Source organism: Paracoccidioides lutzii (genome assembly GCF_000150705.2).
Source record: "Paracoccidioides lutzii Pb01 unplaced genomic scaffold supercont2.10, whole genome shotgun sequence".
Taxonomy (NCBI): domain Eukaryota; kingdom Fungi; phylum Ascomycota; class Eurotiomycetes; order Onygenales; family Ajellomycetaceae; genus Paracoccidioides; species Paracoccidioides lutzii.
This window is the reverse complement of record NW_015440956.1, coordinates 132,685-154,409: the sequence shown is the minus strand read 5'-3', so window position 1 is coordinate 154,409 and position 21,725 is coordinate 132,685. Positions and strand designations below refer to the sequence as shown.

At 45.1% G+C, this 21,725-nt stretch overlaps 9 protein-coding genes and 1 non-coding gene across 10 annotated transcripts; 3 read left to right on the top strand and 7 right to left on the bottom strand.

Moving 5' to 3' along the window:
* Nucleotides 1-251: 251 nt before the first annotated feature.
* Nucleotides 252-1,074, top strand: PAAG_04062 (pre-mRNA-splicing factor isy1; the record flags this gene model as incomplete). Its single annotated transcript, XM_015845154.1, has 2 exons — nucleotides 252-254; nucleotides 322-1,074. The coding sequence occupies 2 exons, from the start codon at nucleotides 252-254 to the stop codon at nucleotides 1,072-1,074; spliced, it is 756 nt and encodes a 251-aa protein (XP_015699380.1).
* A 193-nt stretch (nucleotides 1,075-1,267) lies between these two features.
* Nucleotides 1,268-2,379, bottom strand: PAAG_04061 (mitochondrial GTPase; the record flags this gene model as incomplete). The annotated part of the gene is made up of 2 exons (XM_002793743.2): nucleotides 1,268-2,041; nucleotides 2,116-2,379. 2 exons carry the CDS (start codon nucleotides 2,377-2,379, stop codon nucleotides 1,268-1,270), a joined length of 1,038 nt encoding a protein of 345 aa, XP_002793789.1.
* Nucleotides 2,380-3,101: 722 nt separating this feature from the next.
* Nucleotides 3,102-5,893, bottom strand: PAAG_04060 (phosphatidylinositol 3-kinase vps34; the record flags this gene model as incomplete). Its single annotated transcript, XM_015845153.1, has 2 exons — nucleotides 3,102-5,778; nucleotides 5,835-5,893. The coding sequence occupies 2 exons, from the start codon at nucleotides 5,891-5,893 to the stop codon at nucleotides 3,102-3,104; spliced, it is 2,736 nt and encodes a 911-aa protein (XP_015699379.1).
* A 415-nt stretch (nucleotides 5,894-6,308) lies between these two features.
* Nucleotides 6,309-7,213, bottom strand: PAAG_04059 (hypothetical protein; the record flags this gene model as incomplete). Its single annotated transcript, XM_015845152.1, has 2 exons — nucleotides 6,309-6,990; nucleotides 7,092-7,213. 2 exons carry the CDS (start codon nucleotides 7,211-7,213, stop codon nucleotides 6,309-6,311), a joined length of 804 nt encoding a protein of 267 aa, XP_015699378.1.
* Nucleotides 7,214-8,296: 1,083 nt separating this feature from the next.
* PAAG_04058 (hypothetical protein) lies at nucleotides 8,297-9,843 on the bottom strand (the record flags this gene model as incomplete). The annotated part of the gene is made up of 3 exons (XM_002793740.2): nucleotides 8,297-8,493; nucleotides 8,556-9,398; nucleotides 9,456-9,843. The coding sequence occupies 3 exons, from the start codon at nucleotides 9,841-9,843 to the stop codon at nucleotides 8,297-8,299; spliced, it is 1,428 nt and encodes a 475-aa protein (XP_002793786.2).
* A 701-nt stretch (nucleotides 9,844-10,544) lies between these two features.
* On the bottom strand, nucleotides 10,545-10,660 carry PAAG_11794. Its single transcript, XR_001551850.1, has one exon. It is a non-coding gene; the product is annotated as a 5S ribosomal RNA (ribosomal RNA).
* Nucleotides 10,661-11,360: 700 nt separating this feature from the next.
* PAAG_04057 (hypothetical protein) lies at nucleotides 11,361-12,669 on the top strand (the record flags this gene model as incomplete). Its single annotated transcript, XM_015845151.1, has 5 exons — nucleotides 11,361-11,825; nucleotides 11,924-12,083; nucleotides 12,169-12,356; nucleotides 12,447-12,508; nucleotides 12,633-12,669. 5 exons carry the CDS (start codon nucleotides 11,361-11,363, stop codon nucleotides 12,667-12,669), a joined length of 912 nt encoding a protein of 303 aa, XP_015699377.1.
* A 1,317-nt stretch (nucleotides 12,670-13,986) lies between these two features.
* Nucleotides 13,987-14,470, top strand: PAAG_04056 (hypothetical protein; the record flags this gene model as incomplete). The annotated part of the gene is made up of 3 exons (XM_015845150.1): nucleotides 13,987-14,113; nucleotides 14,188-14,330; nucleotides 14,417-14,470. The coding sequence occupies 3 exons, from the start codon at nucleotides 13,987-13,989 to the stop codon at nucleotides 14,468-14,470; spliced, it is 324 nt and encodes a 107-aa protein (XP_015699376.1).
* A 1,147-nt stretch (nucleotides 14,471-15,617) lies between these two features.
* Nucleotides 15,618-17,213, bottom strand: PAAG_04055 (hypothetical protein; the record flags this gene model as incomplete). Its single annotated transcript, XM_015845149.1, has 3 exons — nucleotides 15,618-15,914; nucleotides 16,039-16,541; nucleotides 16,652-17,213. The coding sequence occupies 3 exons, from the start codon at nucleotides 17,211-17,213 to the stop codon at nucleotides 15,618-15,620; spliced, it is 1,362 nt and encodes a 453-aa protein (XP_015699375.1).
* Nucleotides 17,214-18,129: 916 nt separating this feature from the next.
* Nucleotides 18,130-19,991, bottom strand: PAAG_04054 (ubiquitin-protein ligase molybdopterin-converting factor; the record flags this gene model as incomplete). The annotated part of the gene is made up of 3 exons (XM_015845148.1): nucleotides 18,130-19,385; nucleotides 19,463-19,562; nucleotides 19,662-19,991. The coding sequence occupies 3 exons, from the start codon at nucleotides 19,989-19,991 to the stop codon at nucleotides 18,130-18,132; spliced, it is 1,686 nt and encodes a 561-aa protein (XP_015699374.1).
* Between the last annotated feature and the right edge of the window lie 1,734 nt (nucleotides 19,992-21,725).

The following is a 21,725-nucleotide window of genomic DNA, read 5'->3' as shown; positions in this document are numbered from 1 at the left end:
AACATATCTGCGCACACGCTAACTAAATTGGGCAAAGGTGCATTCACACCAGACAAAACATCCAAGATCTTGATTCTCCCCATAGCAATCGCTTTGATACCCAGCACCCCTTCACTTCACCCTTCTGCTCTACGCCGTTCACCAATATTTTCTACGGGAGGAGATAACCGAATTTATAGCTACGTTTACTTCAATTCGTTTTATCCTATCGTTGCCATCTTTGCGTCTCTTCGTCACATCACAACGTAGCGATGGTGAGGCCTGTTGTTCTCCGCATTACGAAAACATAAAATAACTAACTAGAATCAACCCGATATGTAGGCTCGCAACAGTGAAAAAGCACAGTCTATGCTTTTTCGCTTCCGCGCCGCACAAGCTGCAGACCTCGGAATTCTCGATATTGGCCGTACCCGCCGCCCCAAAGCCATCACATCTGTAACTTCGATTCCCGTATGCGAGAAATGGCGGGGACAGGTGCTGAAGGAAATTTCGCGCAAGGTCTCACGCATCCAGGACCAGAGCTTGAGCGATTACCAGATCCGGGACTTGAATGACGAGATCAATAAGGCCATGCGGGAAAAGTGGATGTGGGAGGTACAGATACGGAATCTTGGAGGGCCGAATTATACACGTGGTGGTGGGAGGGTGTATGACGATGATGGCAGGGAGATACCGGGTGGTGGGAAAGGTTATCGATATTTTGGGAGGGCGAGGGAGCTTCCAGGTGTCAAGGAGATGTTTGAAGCTGCTGCACGAAAACAAAGTAAGACGGGTCGAGAGGAAGATGATGGTGGGGGCAGGGTAGTGGATTTGACTCGAAGAAATGTTGATGCTGCTTATTTTGGATATGGGCTAGATGAGGAAGACGGGACGCTGTTGGAGTATGAAAGGCAGAAAGAAAAGGAGGCTTTTGAAAATATGTTGCAGCATGGGAAGGACGAGGCAGTCGATGGGTGGGAACCGCTGCCTGGTGATAGCGGGGACGGTATTGAGTGGAGGCTACCTACCCTCGAGGAAGTACAAGAAGAATTAGTAGATCGGCGTCGGAGGAGATTGCTTGACAAAATACGTTGATAGCATGATGATATACTATTTTTCTGGTTGGTTGGCAATTTTTACGGTTTTACGGAATAAAATGTTTCCTGTTTGCCTACATGTTCATAAATTATAAAATTCGTTACCCTAGGCATATCTATAAATACATAATGTACAAAATTCATCTTAAATAATCATGCGAAATTAGAGGTAACTTCAATATTCAACTCGTCTATACTGTCTCCACTTCCGTCCGCACGATATCCGAGTTCGAGCCCTTCTTCTCCAATTTCTCTGCCTTCTTCGCCTGGTTAAGACTTCCCCCCAAGGCAGCCAATCTTTCCTGCTTCCGCTGCAAAGTTACGCTCAATATATCGTCCATAATAAAAGTTCCCAGTTTTCCCTTTTGAAACATGTTGATCATCTTATTAGCCGCAGTGTTTACATCTGGAATACCGCCTTTAGAAAGACATCCTGTTTTTGCAGCAAAGGCCTTCAAGAATTGAATTATATCATTCGTTGGTGGCGAGTATTTCCCGTATATAATTGGTTTGTGGAGGTTGATTTGATAGAGCAAATAGTCAGCTAACGTAATAATCGGGATAATAGATTGCTTCAAGCAACCACAAAGCCCAAGCTTCAACATGCTTTCTGAATCTGGCATGTATGGCATAAAGACCCCGGGTGTATCATGCACATATACCGAGCCCTGTCTTCTCTCAATGATTTTGATCCCAGTTCCAACTCTCCTCGTCACACCAGGATCTGCGCCAGTCCTAGCCACTTTGTTCTTTATTTTCATAGCATATTTTCGGAGGCTGTTGATCAAACTTGATTTTCCAATATTGGGCATTCCCACAACCAGAATTCGAAATCCTGTGATTTTGTCTATTTTGAAAGGTTGCCTTTTAAGGCTCTTAACGATCGGAACGATAGTGTTGTTATTAAATTTGCTAGCAAAGAAAACTTTCGAACCCCGATTCCAACGCTGAATCATTTTCTCACGCTATGTAGATTAGGAAGATATCAGCATATGTATGGAAATAAGAAGACATAATACAGTTAGTCCGAGATACTCACTTTCTGGTTTTCCAGCTTGAGATCTCCTCCAAGATCCCTTTTAGTATATACGATCGATCTCGACTTCTCACCCAAAGCTTCCTCGAAAAGTGGGTTGATCGAAGTGGCAGGGATGCGAAAATCTCTGCATTCAATGACATGATCAATGGTTGATAACATCTCCTTCATTCTTTCAAGCCCAGCTTTATGATGTCCCAAAAAGTATGTACGTGGAATGCTGTCAATTGCTGGGAAGACCGTCCGGGGTACGAATGTGGAAGCCATCAAGGACACGGGAGCATGGCGAAATGATACCCCCAGACAAAGTGAAGTGAGAGAAATTGGGAATGGATTTACATACAAAAGATCGAGATGGTCCCAGGCAAAGTGGTGCTAATTGGCAGATGATCAATTAATTTCTCAAGCTGCACTGAGGAGGTTTGAGTTGGTTGTCATTGACTAAAAAAATTGTCTTTGCATGGAACAATAAAAAGCCGACTCCGGCGGCTCTTGGTATCGGATATTGGTTGGTGCGCCACTCGGGCCGAAAGACTCAAGTCCAATCCCGAGACCGATTCCCGACCCCAGATTGCTAAATCATGCTCAATAAATAATTAAAAGGCGATTTGTGCGGAGTAAAATAACAACACTGTGCTGGCACAATTATCTACAATAGCCTAAAAACTTCCGATATGGGCTTTTGAAGAGTAAGGGAAATTATTATATTTGTCGAAGCGTCAAACCCATTTCGGAAATATGAAGACCATGAAAATCCAAGTTGTATTAACCTATCTACCCAATGCTAGGGCATATGGTATTTCTTTCTAAGCACATGTATGTTAGAGTACAACTAACCCCCAAATATGCCAGCCAAAATCCAATATTTCCCAGCGCCGATATCTTCCAACCCAGTGTTCCGAGTGCCCACATCCAAAAATAAACCTCGAGAATATTAGTTGTAAATTTTATATGTCAACAGTGAATCTGTATAGAGATAGAATGGGTAACTACGCCCTCCACCCTTGAACGAAATCGTGAAGGCGGTCAATGACAACTCCAAATATAGCATTCACGCTATCACCGATCAGCTGTTCGAAATGGCGAATTGCTTCCTCCTCACTCATCTCCAGATGGAATCTCTCTTTCACTTTTAATACAGCCTTATCTGGCTCGACGCGGATGTCAGGGATGTTTGCATCGACCATCAAACTGAAGAGGTTGAGGATTAGGTTTGCGGATTTGCGCAGGGTGGTGTACGCCGTAAAACAATATTGTTTGAATTGGATATAATTGGGAGACGACGCTCCACCCATACCTTCTACCATTTCTTTGCAGAGTTTCATCATGGGCGCAAATGGCTTTGGATCACGGCCTAAAATAAAGCCAAAGTCGGCATGGAAGAAGTGTCCATCGGGTGCAAGAAGAAGGTTGTCCAGATGTCTATCCCCAACACCTAAAAGGTAAGTGATCACGCAGTAGCCAGCGCATGATTTTATATAAGTATCCATGGTTTCTTTGCGGACACCCAACTGTTCATTGTCGTCTGGATTATTCGCTTTCAGATATGTAAGGATTGAGCCCTTGTATTTTGCGGATGCTGCTGATAGGGACGTTGAAGGGATAAATTGCACCGCGCCGGCATTGGCACTTGTGGCAATGATGCGGTAGGGTGTGAGTTTCAAGTCCAAATTTTCCTTTTGCAAGAGGCGATCCATCAGACTGATTATTTGTATGACTAGCTGATCTTGTCGCAGGTCGTCTCCGACCTTGAAAATTACTGGGTATTTTCGTCCATCGGTGAGTTTGAAATTGATTAAGAGAGGAGAAAGTGAAGATTTGAAAACATTGGAACCCTCCGCGAAGCAACCGGTAACCTGAACTTCAGGATCCAGGGGGAGCGGGAGAGGTGGGTCAATGGTGGCAAGTTCATTTTTAGGGTCCGTCAAAAACTTCTTCAGCTTTTCGATTTTGACAGCACGGTTCACTCTGGAGAAGCGAATATCCTTGGCGATTTTAGTGAGAATTGTAATAAGTTCACCTTGTCGCAACAGGACTTTCCTCTGCTCGGGGTTATGTTTCTCCAGCTCGACCATGAAATAGTACTCAACACGAGCGAATAGTTTGCGATGGACGGAAATGGTGCTAGGGCCCGCATCGTCACACTCGACCATGAGGTACCAATGAAAATAACATCCAAGAAGTGGATTATTGGCGGCTCGGCTAATTAGGAAACTAGTCAGCGAAGAATCTCGAGTTACATCCTCAGAAACCTCATTGGGTATTGTTTCGAACTTCAAGGCCTGGACTAGTTGTAACAGATATAAAAGAAGCTCTTCATCATCGGATTTCCTCAACCGGTCAACAGCGTAAGCCCGCACAGCGGGGTTGTCAAAGGTCGGCCCAAGAAGTTCCAATGCATCGTCCACATCAATCTCGGTCCACTTGGGAAGTATTTCAACAGCCTGTCGGGCTTCGCTAACATCTTGCCAATTCACAGATTTCACAAATTTAGTCAGGGCTCTCTTGTCCCGAGTGAGGTGGTGCCTGAACTTCCACACAAGGTCTTTCTCCTCGGAATTGAGTTCTTCTGTGGGGCCATATAACATGATATCATGCAATTCATCACGAATCTTCGGATTTGGCTTGAGGTCGCGATCCATAATGCCCGTTCGATGACTACGAACCAGTCTTCGATGTTTGTCCTCGCAAGGGTTTCCTTTCTGGCCGACCTCAGGGTCATATATTCGAATTATTCGATGGATATCATCTTCATTCCCCGCGCCATCTATATCGGGGCCTAAACAGACTTCCGGAGGGGGCTTGAGGGTAGAATTAGATCCCGACATAGGTTGCTGAGAATAAGAGGATATCGGTGGACGAGGGTATTCAAAATCTTCGAAAACAATGGGAAAATCAAAACGTGGAAATTCGATATAGAGGACGAAGTTCTCTTCGTTATTATTTATATAATCTGTTTCGTCATCATCGAGGTTGTTTGCCTCCCAATTTGACTTGGCTCGGGCCTTTTCCCTAGCAGCGTTGTTCCGTATTGCCTTCTTTCTTGCAGATTCCTCGGCCTCTAATTTTTTCTTCTCCACCGCCCGAAATACAAGTTGATCCAGCCAGTCAACTCGGGGGATCTCGCCCATTTCATGTTTCTTTAAGAGCTTTTCCAAACGCTCCAACTCCTCTTCTTCCGGGGTAAGGCCATGGTCTATATGTGGAAATAGGCGCCGTTTTTGTACCGGTGTGGAAGGTGTCGTGGTATTCGAAAGTCCATCTGCCGCCTTGTGTCTATAGATTTTACACTTCTGTCTCCCTTTTTTCAGAGTACCGTCTTCATCGAACAATGATACAGTAGTCCCTCCAAAGGGAACAGAATGACCATAAGCATCGTTCCCACACAGAGGTGATAGATCCCAAACTGTGATGGCTAGCTGGCTATTGATGGGTGCGTCTTTAATCGATACTGGCACTGTAAGCCATTCATTCCATGTACGGCTCGTTTTGAACGCTTTGTATGCCGTCTGGACCGGCATGCCTAGAGGTTTCGAGCTCGCCCAAAGCTGCACGGTGATGTAGAGGTCGGAAATAGGGCTCTGGTTCGACCCAAGATGTCGAAGGTCAGGATTCTTGATCAAGACGGAGAAAGGTACCGATTTCTGTTTTCCTTCCAAGCTGCATCTAAAGGAGAGCGTTAGTTATGGCAAATGGAAGTTATCTAGCCGGGAGGTACTCACATCTTTAGATGGATCGGTAAATCGACCTGGGCAGATGTTGCAAAGGTATAGGTGTCCATTACAATATGCTGGCCTCCTAGGCCGTTAGAACCATCATTTTTCTCCTTCGACTCATTTAGTGTTTGAACTGCATCTTCACAACAGCTGTCTTAATATTTGTCCTGTGGAGTTTGCGTTGATATGGGTATGTCATTAATTTAACTAACGTCAGGCGCCCACAACTTCCCAACGTTGTTTGGTTGGGCTGGCAACAGTTTCAATTGATTACGTAAGCTGTCCTTGGGAAAGAGTTAAACCAACATTAACCAGTTAATTAACTATAAACTTTGATGTAGAATTCCAAAAATTGAATTGAGACGGATCATAGCGTTCGTACGATTTCCATTTCATTTGTTTGTGTTGTACAATGCTGATAAATACAAAGGGGAACTTCAATCCCTCCTAAACAGAAACTTGTCAAAAATAGCAAACCCTTCATTGCGTGTGCTTTCTGGCCGCCTCTAAGTTCCATTCAAACAAATTACAGAATACTGCTTTGCCTCCGGTCTCAATCACATCTCCATGACATGGTATTATCCGATCAAAATCCCACCCTTCAATCGTAGCTACGGATTCCCCAAAACTCTTACGATCTGGCGCTGACAGAACATACCAGATAAACCGCTTCTGCCAGGTAGCAGGCGGCGCTGCTGACTGAAAAACATGAAATATCTTGGTCAGGACACCCTGAGTGGCCGACTCGCCAGATTGTGAAAATTGCTCTGTGGCAGGGAGGTTGAAAAACAAATCTGCTTCAATAAGGGTCCTGGAGGGCTTGTGTAGAAGGACAATTTCGTGACTAGGGTGAGAGTTGACATATTCGACGTTAAAGCCGGCATGGAACTCGTCTGATATTCTCAAAGTCCTCTTGTTCGCTTTTGTGAAGACATGGTCGTATTGTTGAAGTCCTCTCATCTCGGAATTTTTCTCCCGCTTTTCTTTAAGGCCGTGTGGTGCGATGATTTGGGCGTTTGGATAGGCTTCTTTCCAAGGGGTTAAGAATATGTGATGTTCCATATCCGGAGCAACAATGTACTTAACATCACCACCCAATAAAGTGATAGCCTCCCTTGCATTTGCTGTGAGAGCGACTGGAGAGATAACAACTAGAGGGCCACTTTGGAGACGAACTAGGGCACTCACCATTAGCAAATGAGCTTAACGATATCACAACTTATTGTTCATTTAGTGCTGATTCATAACTTACCAATTGTACACCGTCCGCCGATTCTTGCGTGCCCAAAGCGATAGAAAGGAACATTCAAAGTAATTATATCATCGTGGACTTTCCGTACCACCATTACATCATCCGGCCGTGATGGAACCAGCGTCGAAGGCATCGTTCCAAAATAAGATGAACCAGATGCTGCTTGCTTGACAAGCGGTCGACCAACACTGGTAATATGTTGAAAATGCTTTGCCTGGGTTATCACTTGCTCGACAAGTTCGTTGTTGCTAAACAATGGAGCTCGTTTTGTGAGGACGGTATACGAATGGAAACAACGCCTATTCAGCGAACCAGAAAATGAAGGGAAGAATATCAAAGAATAGGAACAGGAATGGACTTGGGCGATACCATGAGGAGGGAGGAAGGTTGAAATAGCTTGGGGGTGGACAAGAATTGATGACTTGGGGAAGAACATTAATCATTCATTTAGTTTGAGATTCAAAGAGTGGCAAAAGTGTACGTACTATCACATGTCCAGAGTGATGGGCACCAAGATTTATTCACTCATAAATGCAGTTCTTGTCGCATTTTTGCTGCATGAAAAGAGGTTGGTAACTCTGTAGCTGGTTAGTTGGAAAGTCGCAAACTACATTAACTAGCTAACTAGCGGCCACCATGACGTAACTAAAACATGTCCCAACTGTGAAGCCCAGACCGCCAACTCGTGCGTCAACAGCTGGATGAACAACCCGCGATGTACGCATACAAATGTAAGGGGTGTACGGAATACACATAGTTGGAGACGCAAACATAGATTTTAGACATCAATTCTCCATATGATTCGAATATATCTTGTTTAATTTCGACCCAAACGGCATTCATCTCCCCACGTTCTGCTAAAATACGAGAAGAGCGAAAGGAAAATACCTCGGATGTAGCCCATGCATATTCCAGATTTCAATGACAGTACTGGATAGAATAAATGAATCCGAAGAAATTGAATTGAAACGTTGACGACAACAACAGCAAGAGCCTACCTATCGTGCAGCCAGATAAAAAATTAAAGCGAAAGATACATTCATAAGACAGCAAGAGAATAACAGGAAGAATGAATAAAACGCAGAGCAATACTCCGTAGATATGAGGGGGAATAAAAGGCTTAAAAATAAAACAAAATCAGGTCAAAAAAGGCCACAAAATATTAATGTACAAAGGACAGGTAGATGAAGCAATGCAAGACGGCTCATATTGGTTGCTAATTACGCCGGCCAGGAACCTTTCTTTTATCTGCCGACTCTGTTGTCCCTTCCTCTCGGTGAGGTATTAAAGACTCTTCGATGTTGAATATTTCGATGAGATCTTCCCAGGTTTCATAATCGAGACTAAAAACTGTCTGGTGCTTCTGCAGCTTTTTGGCCTGCGCTTCTGATGGTGCTGCCGGATGAGAGGGGACTTGAATGAAAGGTTAGTAGTATGCCCTTCTAGGGATTGACAACCCAAGGATTATCACTTACGTAGCGTGGGGAGTTCATTGCTGTCCATTGATATACCAACACTACCATCACGTATCAAGAAGCTGACATAGAAAAGATTTTCGACAGTTTGGCCAAATGACTTTGGATTGATGCAAAACCGGAATAGTGGGACACCGCCATCATCTGAAATCGGATGTTTGCTCATCACTTCCTTGACAGCGTCCTCAGAAACATCGTCACCCATTTGAGAGAGCTCTTCGTTAACCAGCGCCTCACTGTGTGATTGGGTCTTCACCAGAAGCTCCCTGATATCGGTACACATGGCAGTCAGGTTTGAGGTCTCTTGCTTATCTATATCTTTCTCCTCTAACTCCTGTGGTTTTCTAGCCAGAGATGGGTCAAAACGCTCCTGTCTAGCTCTCCTTTGACTTTGTTGCCGGAATCGCTTCTGCACCGACAGTGGTCCAAGCAAAAACCCAGAAAGGGCTGGTCGCAGATTGTTGGGAAAGCAGGCTCTTCGGCCAAGCCAATCCCAGTTAAGCGCATCTCCTTCATCGTCGCTATCTTCTTCAACTGGATCGTTGCCCGTAACGCGACGGCGTCGTCTCTGGGTGCTAGAAAATGATGGCTCCTCCCCTCTGGGCCCTTGGCGCATGTATGAAATACATTTCGACACGAACTCATCCACATCGATTCCGCTATCGCCATCGCCTAGAACGGTTTGCGCGGTGCGTTTATACGATAAATCGGCCGCGGACACGAGAAGTCGCGAATCTATGGTTGCATCTGACGTCTGTTTCACTGATTTGAACCACTCATTTGCCTTCTCCAGTGTAGTACGTATACCGTTAGAGCCAGGCTTGAGGTATTCTGCGCGAGAATCTAATCCAAACGAATCAGTATAACTACACAAAATATATCTATGTAGACGTGTCGCACCATTCAGGTTCGTTGCAAGATCTCTCAGTCCTTTTCGCACCGCCCGGCGCTCTTCTGGATCTTGATTGGGGTCATATAGATGGGTATCTTGAACTTGTTGAGGCCGTCGTCTGTGTGTGGCTTGGCTCTGGCGATCAGACAGTCCTCTGTTGTCTGATAATTTTCGCCTTTTGTTCGACGCGTCCGCCATCACTTGAGGTTTCTGTGTCGACTGAGGTGCTAGATGTGTAGTTTTCCTTTTCTCTGATCGACTATTTGAATTTCGATTTTCTTTGTCTGAGGAGAAAGAAGTGGACGGAGACGGCGTCATTTCATCAGAAGACCCCGCAGAAGCAGCAGCAGGAGATGGGGAGCTGCCGCTTCGACGGTGAGTGGGCAGAGAAGGCATACTGGTCTCCCAAAATAGCCTACCAACACACTGGCTAAAATCGAAGGCGGAGCATGAATGCCAGTCGCAAATGCGGCGCAGGCAAGACGGGGAGGGTAACTGAGAAACGAGGGTCTTCTGTTGTCTCAAGTGATTGAAATAAGGAAAAGGAGGACCTCTCACGATTTCGCATACCCTCAAGTCTTAAGGATATACAAAGAGTATCGCTGTCCTCACTGATCCATACGCGATGGTTGTTTTCAATCTCAACCGTATAATTTTCTGTCCAGGCGAGACGCGATGTTGTGTCTGATTAGATAATGGAATGACTAATGGCGACTCTGGGGACGACCTGGTCTAACCAAGTTAGGTTAGGTCTTCCCGTCGTCTTCCAAGATTTCTAAATGTCAACTTTTTTGTTTCTTTGGACGTCTGCGTAGAGTTGGTTTTCACTAATCATCGGTTCAAACTAGTAATGTCAGACTGGATACCACTCAAATCTTAAAGCATCGTTGTTAGATCTAGATCCTCCGCTGAGCACAAGTGAATATGTTGCAGAAACTGGCTCTACCGCTAGATTTCATTCAGGTTCGAAGCAAGCTGGTACAATTCATAATACTCCTCGAACACCTCCGAGCAGATGAGCATCCATGGCTATATTCCTCGAACTTCGGGCTTTCGGGTGGATCCACTATCTTGAAAAGAAAAAAAGAAAAAGAAAAAACATACGACAGCCGGGATTCGCTGGTGGTCACCCACCCAACTACTAACCGGCCGGCGAGTGGCTTAAGTACGGCTGAGCGGACGGGAAGCCCTGTTTTCCACTCCCTGTGGTCGTATGTGTTTGATATTCGATTGAAGGATACTTATATAGGTAGTTTTATTCAGAAATAGAGCATCCATGGGCTGAACAGGGGCGGCAACCGGTTACTTAGAATTCACGCTCTTTGTTAACCATAACAAAGTAACACTAATAACTTCGGGGCATTCAGCCAATTATCTTAGAGAGCTGGGACTGGCAGACTTCCACCCAAGGGCAGACCATGTTGTATGTGACGTCTGTTTCTGTCAATTCCATTTGGATCCCAGATTGTCAGACCGGCATTTGGAGTTTGGGATAATACATGATTTCTCAATATGCCAATACCAAGCTACGGCTTCCTTTGTTTCTTCTTCATGGCAACTCAACAAACGATCAAATCTATAATCAAAATAAGAGGATACTTTCGATCCCTTCTACCAACATTTCGAAAATGGGCATTACCCCTCACTATGGCCAGTGACCGTAGGGTTGTGAGCTGGCACCGCAGTTGTCGATGTGATGCCCTGCAAGGATTAGTTAACTAACTAGCCCGAGAATGATTGGCAAACTACGACGACTGCGTCATGGCAGCATTCGTCATAAGCTAGCTAATGATTCTCGATTGAAACGGAGATTGAACCAAAAACAAGAAAGTCTGCTTGGAGTTTTGAACTGCTGCTATAGGATACTAATTCTTTTGTTTTATTTTCGCCTCTCTATTACTTGTTACCTCTCGATGGAGGACTTCAATACCCTGTTTTCGCCACCTACACAACTGGATCTACGACGAATCACCCTCGTGACGGATTGTGTTGTGAGTCTATATATTCCTAGGTCGCACCTAGTATTCCTTTTAATCTTGTTTACGTTCTTTGACACCTCAGGGATAATTGGAGATTCTCATCTAAGGCTTATATTATTTCATCTCAACTGGCGTTTAGTTGGGGATCAGTTATCCAGCGCATCAGAACTATCACAAACTGGGGATCCAGTTTATCTAGCTAACTACCACCCAAGGTATACTCGTTTCCGAAAAGCATACATTTCTATCAGTCTAGCCCGCGTCATCCGTCAACAGATTTCTAACAAGCGCGTTGCGCTGGCCTTCAGATCGATCGTTGAAAGAGTTTCGACCACAATGCCGGTCATCTCTCGTATAGTTTCGGTCGTACTCCGTATAGGAGAGATAGGCTTCGCTGCTGTTCGTAACATTTCCATACACAAGACTCCCCGCATCATTAACTTCGCCCTTACCGTAGAATTTTATTTATTTTATTTTTACTAATAATAAATATATAGGTTGTGGCAGGCATCATCGGTCACGATGTAGCTAGAACGGATAATTTCCCTGGTTTCCCTTTGGGCCGTTGGATTTACGCGTTGGTGGTGTCGGGAATCTCAATGCTTCTAGGCCTCATTTGGCTCATACCCTTTTCCGCAACATTCGTGTTATGGATAGGTACATTCCTCCGTCCTCTATAAATATTTCTCATTCGTTATTTTATATAAGCATATTGCAATGTAGCGCTAACCAACACCGACAGCTGATTTAATCATATCATGCGCCTGGTTCTCCGTCTTTGCTGTGCTTGTAAATTGGCTCAACAGGCGTGCCTGTGGGTTTATCTTCGATTGGGGCAGCATTACGGACGGCGGTGTTTGCGATCGCTGGAAGGCTGCTGAGTCATTCAGCTTTCTCTCAGCCATTCTTTGGTTGGTTTCTGCGATTGTGGTATGGATTTTTTTTTTTTTTTTTTTTTTTTTTCTCTTTTAACTCTTCCCTGTCTTGGCGATATAATATTAAAATTGAGATTCTTTTCAGGGCATATGGTTTACTTTCCGCACTCGTGACCGCCGTCCAGTCGCTGGTGATGGATATAGAACGTAAGTATTTTTCGAACTTGATTATTTTGCGCGAAATAGTCAAGTCAATGTGCATACTACCAATCTCCATTTATGGTATGTAGAAAATATCTGTGTTGATACTGATTAAATACCGATATACCAGTAACCACCGTTTCTGGGGTCGTCGTCATGCTGTCTAAGTCTGTACCTTCGCTATTGGGCTCCTCAAATAACACCTCACATAACCCGGGGCAGAACCGAATCGCCTGCTTAAACAACATAGGATTCGGCTCAAGATTCACATTTGTCTTATACCTCTTGGCCTTAATTCTCATATAATGCTGCTAATGTTTCAATACCCCTTTGTTCCTGTTTAATATGTTTGAACTTGTTTTTCTTTTAATGACAAACAATCTATAACTATACCCACGTATGGACCCAGCAATGCATTTCCCAATACCCAATGCATATCATATTTTTGCCTTTAGTCTGATGTACTCTCCTCTGTGGTATAATACATAGTTAGTGGATGATCCAGATGACTTAGCAATTATTAATATGACATTTCCTGTTTTTGATGGTCTTCTTCTTATCTTCTTCAATCACATCATTCTCTAAATATCCTTTAACATTTGAACTTGAGATAAAGCCAATCGGCCTCGACCGCATCTATAAAAATCGAAGAAGAAAGCCTCCGTGGTATAAATAACGCTCCCGAAGTCTGCAAATCCCGGGGTGTTGTGGCTGACCATCTTTTGGAGGTCATCAATATGTTGCTCTGAAGGTTTACGAACGCGACTCTTAAATAGTCATGGCCTCGGAGAGTTTCAGGTTTATCAACACCTTAATTCTTCGACTACTAGCCATATGGGGCTCCGCTTGTTCGAACTTCTTTAGATAATTTTGAGCTCTTCTACTCCGAGCGGGAGTTATCTATGTCTTGTATATCCTCCCTTGAGAAAAAGTTTATTCATTCTCCAAGCGGCAATGCCTAGAAAGGCAATGTCAGAGAAGTTGTTGAAGTCGGTTTTAAAACATCTAGTTCTTGCTCTCGAATTTGGCACACAGAGGCTAATACTGTTCACATTGGAAAGCGTTTAACATGCGTTCTTTGCAACCAGAATACCCTAACTTGATCTATAGATAGACAAGAGAAGAACATCCTCCTCGGAATTGAAGACAACACTACTCTCTCGCTGCGAAGAAGATGAGCTGGTAGATCCAAGTCCTCGTAAAGTTAGTGAGAGTCATTCCATATACGGGACTCGCGTCTTCCTACTCCTAAGCAGTGCGGCCACCTCATTTTTGGTAAGGCTCTGAGTCATCACCTATCATGAGGACATCCAGCCGTAATTGTACCACGCTGCTGAGGTTTTGTTGCGGGTGGCATTGGATTGCAAGTGGACATATGGAATGTTGGTGTAATGGTAGGCCCTGAGGGCGAAGAGCTACTTGTGGTATAGGTTTGATCATTGCCTTCTACGTGCGGGACCTCTTTGAGAACAAACACCTGTTCAATGCCCGGACAAAAACGGGGAAGATTCGAATCTTCGTCATCTTGCCGAAATGGTTGCCCAGCTTGGGCCTCCACCCAAACACTTCTTGCAACAAGTGACTATGCCTCTAAATTTTTGGATGACGACGGTTAGTTAATACTAATTACCTTGTTTGCTTCTTTCTCTGATTCCTCTTTGTAACCGTCGCTGATTCATTCCTAGGTGACTTGAAAGGGGGTTTCGAAATACCTCCAGTATCCTTGGAAGGCATTGAAAAGAATTTACAGGGTTCTAACAAAAAGCTATTCCTCCAGTTTATGCAGAACACGCTCCACTGGGCTCCGGCAGCCAGGTCTACAGAGAAGGTATTGCTATCTGATCCCTGGTTGACAAACCCCCTTGACAACAAGATGCCGTACGGTTATTGATAACTAAACCAAAATTCCATCAGTCGCATGATTTCCGATCAACGAAAGATCACATTTTTCGACAGGAGACGTCCTAAAGATCATGTGAACAGAAGCAATCATCCTGCCGTTGTCATCTAAAAGTCCAACGGAGGTCACATAGCTGCATTAAGCTTCGAATATCTCCCTGTGTAGTTGTGAGGAGTTTACGAAACCCTGGTGGAAAGATGTTACTATTATTCGGTAAGGATAATATCCCTGGGCCCATCTCCAAGGTGTTTGGCTATCCCCAATGTTCGACATCCGAAGTGAGATGTGGATATGATATGTAGGGCTGGTTGGAGATTAGTACAAAAATGGGACTGTCAGAGGTGTCCGGATGCTGATTACATGCCATTACTGCGGCATGAAACCTATCTTCTGCTTTGGCGATCGACCATGTTGCCATCATACTCGATTCAAGGAACCTCAATCTTCCAAGGACCAACCAAAAAGGGATTGGTGTTTTTTATTCCGACAAGCATCTAAATTTGGTGAAAAGGAAGGAAATGCAATAAAAGTGACATGCCATAGGGAGAAGATGCACAATTTGGCAGAAGAGCCTATATTCGGCGTTTGAATGGAAAACCTCAATCAAGACAGACATGTAGATGGTTCTTTGGACGTACAGATTGATTAGACTGCACGATGAGTGACGAAATTAATCGTTGATATAAAAAGGCAAGACCAGCGAAGGTTCTGTCTAGAGAAACAGTCAATATTCTGGAAATGCACTCTACATGTACATGCCATGTCACATGCCTTCGAAAACAAGTTCGAAGAGCTGCATATCCCCAGTGAGTAACAAAACCGACACCTATGTACATTATGTGACTTTGCATCTGAAACTGCCAAAGCATCCAAATCCAGTTAATAAGAGGAATAGACAAAAAGGAAAATGAAACGAGTACGAGAATGGAGTAAAAATGTTCTAAAACAGATGCACCATTAACGCCTATAATTGGTACCAAATTAACTACAAATGCATGCGTAGAGAATGATGACGAATATATGTGTAGGGCATACTCGGAAATAATAAGAAATTATGCAGGAACACCCAGCAGGTATATAGAAGAGTATGTTATCCGTGGGGAATTCAGCGCGGTGAGAAACTGGAGGACTAAATAAAGCAAGCAAAAGAAGTAAGGACTTGAAAGGGTATGATGAACGTTCTCCAAACAGGAAGAGGATAATCGAAAAGAACAATTACAACAGTTTTAAAAAGCGATTGATACAGTCCGTTAGTCGGTTCATTTTTGTCATATAATTTTTGCACCTCACGCTCTGGATGCTGGTAATACCGCCATCCTCGATGATCATTGCAGAAAGTTTCCCACCTCTGACACAGTTGGTGTCTAATCCTTTGGTGTACTTTTTCAGCAACGGAGAACTGTGCGGCTGGTGGCCATATAATACAGTTGTTGGGCGTGCATAGCGCAGGCTTTCTTCTGGCGGGGCCAAATTTCGGGCTCGAGCCAACATGGTTTGATATTTATTGAAGAGCTAAGTACTTATTGAATTGTCAACCCAATTTGTTCGAAGGGAAGTGGGTGGTTAGGTAACCAGGGTTGAAGAGTCCACAGAGGAAACGGAGTTAGACAAGATGAAGAGAACAGTTGACACGCACCTTTGTCCAGGGCACGCCATCGGATGACGAACTGGGAGCATGGCTCAAAAAATCAATAGTCCGCATAGACATGACGGCAGTGGGATCTTGTTTCTCCAGTTCTAGGCCAGGTACGAGACCACCGTGCACGACTACGACGTCGTCCATGCCTTTGATAGATCCAACCTTCAAAATCACTGGACACGTATCCAGCCACTCCGCTTGCTCATCGCTCAATTCGGCCGCAAGAGCGCGGTTCTTGGAACTATTTATGTCTTCACTGGCTTTACCTAATTCATTGTTACTCATGGAACGACTCTTCCTGTTTGACGATACACCCTTGATATCGCGGCGGGTGAGTAGGGTACGATCTTCATTATTTCCTCGGACACAGGATGAGCCGTATTTGCGTGCAAGGTCAACAACTCCAATACTCTTGGGGCCCCTAGCGATCAGATCGCCTGTGAAGATCAAATGGTCTCCTTGTTTGGGATCGAAGGCTACTTTTCGTAGAAGGTTTTCCACTGCGTGTATAAGAGAAGTTTTGGGTTAGAACAGAGTAAACCCTTTTTTTAACGGAAAGGAACAAAATTTGGTGTATATAGCATATGGGGAATGCATATATATGCCTTACATTCGTCGAGGCACCCATGGACATCGCCCAAGACGATTAGACGTTTACGATGCGGGTTGTCCGGGGTTGTTTTTCCATCACTGGGTAGCAGTGTTGGGTCCAGCGATCTTATATAAACCAAGTCATTGAACTTGGGCATGGAATTCGAACCAAACCAACCTCCCATCCTCTCTTTTGTCATCAAGGAGAGTGAGTCTAAGAGTTGACTGTTCTCTTTTAAACGAGGCCAAAAAAATCCTAACCAGCTACCCAGAAATATCCATAGCAAAATGAAATAGACGATGATATAACGACGGAATCGCGGGGCGGTAGCTAGCTTGCGGAGGTCACTGGTGCGTGCAGGCCATTTGCTGGGACAGTCGGCCTTCATATTTGTCCCGGACTTGCTGTATTTGGGAACTGAGGCCATCCAGGCATTTGTCACGTAATTGATGAGAGGGCCTTTGGGTTTTTGAGGGTATGAGGAAGATACTCGGCCGTCGAGGTTTCTGATGCCAACATTGTACCAAGCAGAATCGGCTCGGGAGGGGGGCTGGGGATATGTCTTCTCTGGGTGCGTCATTGCTCTGACGTGCCCGAATTTATGATATGGGTTTCACAGCCGAAATTGTGTTCGGGTTGGGATTTGTATTTCGAGAACCGGTGTGGGCTCGCGGATGTGTGGGTGTAGGAAAAACGCCGTCCATTCAACCTAAATAAAATATTTCCCAGTTTCTCTCCCAAGAGGCTAACATCGCTATTATCCTCTCAGTATCTGCAAATTAACACCAGTTTTCTTCAGGTTAAATGCATAGCCTCATATCGAGGGTCTATTCTCAAGGACGAATTTGATAGACATTGCAGCGAGGTTCAAACATGAAAGGGAAAAAAAATTTGGGATCAATCCGCGGGTGATGTTTCTGTTATAAATTATCTCCATCTCCAGGAAATGGATATTTAGTCTCCTTGTTGTTCTCTGCTTGAGTCTGGTCTCTTCTCGAAATGTAAACATCATATTTAGCGCATCAATGATTTTACATCCTCCATCTTTGCTGTTAGAAGTCTAACAAAAGCTTTGAACATACTAGTCGTCACAGAGGAAAAGTGTGTGGAGATCTGGGATCTGGGATCTTCGGTGAGAAAAGGAGCCGAGTAACCATGGATATGCCCTTCGAGGGATACCGTATCCACAATAACATTCAGGCCCTGAGTATGAGCGCGTGTTTCGGTCCAACTATCTACGAAGAATGTGAATCGATGATTCTGGCGACGGCAGCGGGAGGATCCACTTCGCATTCATGGATCAGGTACCTCCCGCTTTTTTACGGTTCTTGCCCATACTCCGTGAATGAGACCCATATAGAATACCATTTCCGTATGTGGGATATTTAGATAAATATCATGGCTAAATTTTTGTGTGATAAGTTAAAGAGGAACAAAAATATTTCTTTTAGATATGTGCTCTCCCTGTTTATATATATATGAAACCAGAGTAAAGGCTATCGATACCTTTCATACGCTTCTTGCTCACGTATCCGCTCCTCCACCTTTCTAATGACTTTCTCATCGTACAGATCTTCAACAGCTTTACCGCCCTTCAGAACCTCCCGCTCATGCCGCAGCGCTTCCTCCTTCGTCATGCAAACCAGTTCTTTCAAATCAAGCCGCGTACTCCTCTGTCCTTCCTTCTCCCAGAAAGGATCGGGCCCGAATCCATTCTCCGGGCGCTTCCAACGTAACAACATTAGCCGCGTAGTCAGACCCGTAACGACACTTTTCCCTCTCCATACCTCTTCAATCAGGTAAGCAACGTCATCTTTGTTGATTGGTACCCGTAATCCGACCGGATCATAACCGAGTTCGAACTTAGCTAGGCGTTCTTCCATCCCCTGCAGGCCTCCTAAGATGCTATCATACATCTTTTCTCGGCCCTTGGCTCCTGCGTTGTACTCGTTAGGATATCCTGATAAGTCACAGATGACATGGTTGGCGAGGATATAGCCGAACACGGCTGGCATTGTGCCGATAACGGGAAGTATTCGCACACGGAAGTCGGGAAGAACGCCAAGCTCCCCTACCTCACCTTTGGCAAACTCGTCATCAGGGAGTGGGAGTAACGACGCCTTTCCAGGCCCTGGTTTTTCGGTGGAGAAAACTGCTGGAATACCGGAGCTAACTCCCAGGGCCTTCAAGCGACGACGGGTACTTCGGGAAAGGGGATCTTCAGCACTTGTAGAGATATCACCAACAGTGATCCGAGTGGGATCAGATTTACACCCCGCGCCCATGGAAGATATGACCGGAATATTGTGGGAATGGCAGTAGTGAAGGAGAGAAACCTTGGAGGAAATATTATCAATGCAGTCCAGAACAAAATCTGGTTTCCGGGTTTCTTTGTCGCCCTTCAAATTCCAAGGGCCTAAAAGAGTATCTGCCGCGGATTCGCTGTATAGTTCATCCCGGCAGTCAAAGCGCACCCATGGTACTATTTGCTCCAGTCGCTTCCGGATACAGTGGACTTTTGGGGTGCCAACGTCCGAGAGGGTAGCAAGTGCATGTCGATTAAGTGATGAAAGGGTAACCTGATCAAAGTCCACGAGACGTATGCGCGATACGCCAGAGCGCGCCAGAGAGGCAGCAGCGTGGGAGCCAACGCCGCCGCATCCCACTATTATTACGAAGGAAGACAGCAGTTTTGTGAGCCCTTCGTTGGTAAGGAAGACGCGGTTGCGGGCAAGTTGTTCGAGTATTAAATCTATGAATTACAACAAAAAGATTAGAAAAGCGATCAGTCCTTCTTGAGCAGGAAAGCTAACAAGAGGAGCTGCGTACCATCATCGTAGTCCCCACGTTGGGCTCTGCGAGCAAGAGCAGCACCTCGTTTGTCTTCTTTACTCAGCGTCGAGGGCGTTGCTAGTCCGAATTCTGTGAGCTTCACTTCCTCCGGTCAGTCTGGCATATATCACAGGGCGCCATAAGCCGTATCATGTACTTAAACAACTGCAATTTAAAACACCCAAGGCAACCACACCTTCTGCACCGTATTCTGTTCGTCAGAGTCCGGTATCGACGCCTTCAATTTTTGTATGGCGGCTTGTCTCTTCAGGGACTGATAGCGAAGGATGGCACCGGCAACTGCGGCGCCTGAGAGAACAGCAGCGCCGGCCAACTGCACATAGGGCGAGTTTGTCTGCCGTTGAATCCAGGCCGACATTGTTTCTCGCTTCTGTGGTGTTTCTTCTTGCTTATGAGTCTGCTCGCCGTCGGAGGGATAGCTCTCGTCGCTATCTTCGTAGCCGTTTAAGCCGTTTCCGTTGTAGTAACCTGAATCTGACCGTGATCTCTGGAATCGATCATCCATCGCTATGGGCAGTCAACGAACCCCCTCATCTTGAAATATTTGAAATACAGTAGTGTGAAACTAATTGAATTAACCTCCTCTTTTATTTTGCAGTCCGCGAAAAGAAGCCTTTTTTATAGTTGATCGCATTCCCTGCCCGACGTCACGGATGTTTGTGATATTGATTAGATAATTTCAATCACGTGCTTACCACTCTCGCTAGTTAGCTTCCCATTATACGCCCCAGCATAATTTCCCCCAGTAACCAGATAGCTGCCAAGACAGTCAGTCGTTCCAGTAGCATTAGCCAGCCGGTGGTTCCAACGTCTCTCAACTTCAGCCTCGTCGACTACCTCTTCTCCTTTCTGTCTCTCTCCAGGCAACCCGCGATAGGTGAGCATAACCCTTCTTTCAGGCTTGTTGGCTGCTGATATTTGTCTTATTGAAGTGAGTAACTATTTTCTATTCTGTTTTTCTATTCTTGCGCGTGTCTCAATGATGATACCTCTCACATCGAGCTATCATGAGCTGTGCTTTCTCGCTTCACCGCTTCGACTTCATCCCTTGAGTGTTTTGTTTGATTTAGGTCACAACACCAGGTGGAAGAGGCAGTTACAAGACAGTACAGCAGTGATTGATGATGAACAGAGATCTTAGAGGCATATGTATTTGACTATTATGCTGGTTTACTGTTGGCTGACCTCTTATCAGCGGCTCTTCTAGCAGGGAACTTCAGGAAATCGTCCTCAGCCTTCCCGCCCGGGGAGCCAGATTAAACTGACCTTTCGATATCGTGCGGAGTTTTCCTGGGTATGAGCCCGGTCAAGGGAGGTACGTTACGTCGCCGATCATTGAACATCACTATCCCCGTACTCCATGATGACAATAAAAGTGCATACTCCGAGGACGGATTGGACGAAAATTGCCAACCTGTGCTCCGTATGTTTGCCTTTGAGATGGTAACGACGTTGAGAATTTCCTATGAGGAGTATAAGATTTATTGTAGTTTTCAATCTGATACTGAGAAGAAGGGATTCAATATGCGCCTAGGTGTATGGTAACTTCAGCTGACCGTAACACTCTGCAGTTCGATTAAGTGTGCGCATCAGTTCACCGCTTAACCAAACATGACCGTTACTCACAAAGTCGTCCCTGCTTCCGATTTAGCGTATCATCGCCCTTCTGAGACCAGACTTGGTGTCATGGGATCACAACGCCTGGCCGAAAACGTTCCGCACCCGTGGTTGACATGACCTTGTGGCGCTGAGATGTTGGGCGGATGAACCGAATGTGGAAAGAAAGTTGACGCGGATTCCATCCTGGTTTCTTGTCATCCTGACGTTTGATGAGAGTGCATTAAATTGCAAGCCAGTTTACGGCGTGACACGAAATCTTTCTGCGACGCTGGCTCGTATGGCCCGAACCTTTCTTGCCCAATCACAAACCAGGGTGAAAATAGATGACTCTGATGACACAGATGACTTTGAAGAAATAGATTGTGAGCCATTCCGGGACCTCCCGGTCGCTTCCTGTCAATGAGTGTGAATTTACATTGCGTTCCAAGGGTAAACGTGCAAATCTCCAGAACGACAGCTGCAACTTTTCGTCGGAGTAACGTAACTCTAAATGGAACGGCATGATCCTCAGGCAGTTGGCGTAATTGGATATACCAGTCGCCAAAAATCAATACTTGAATCTGAAGTATGGCGTATGGAGAACCAAACTGGTACGAAGACCTCGCGGTCTTCGCACCCT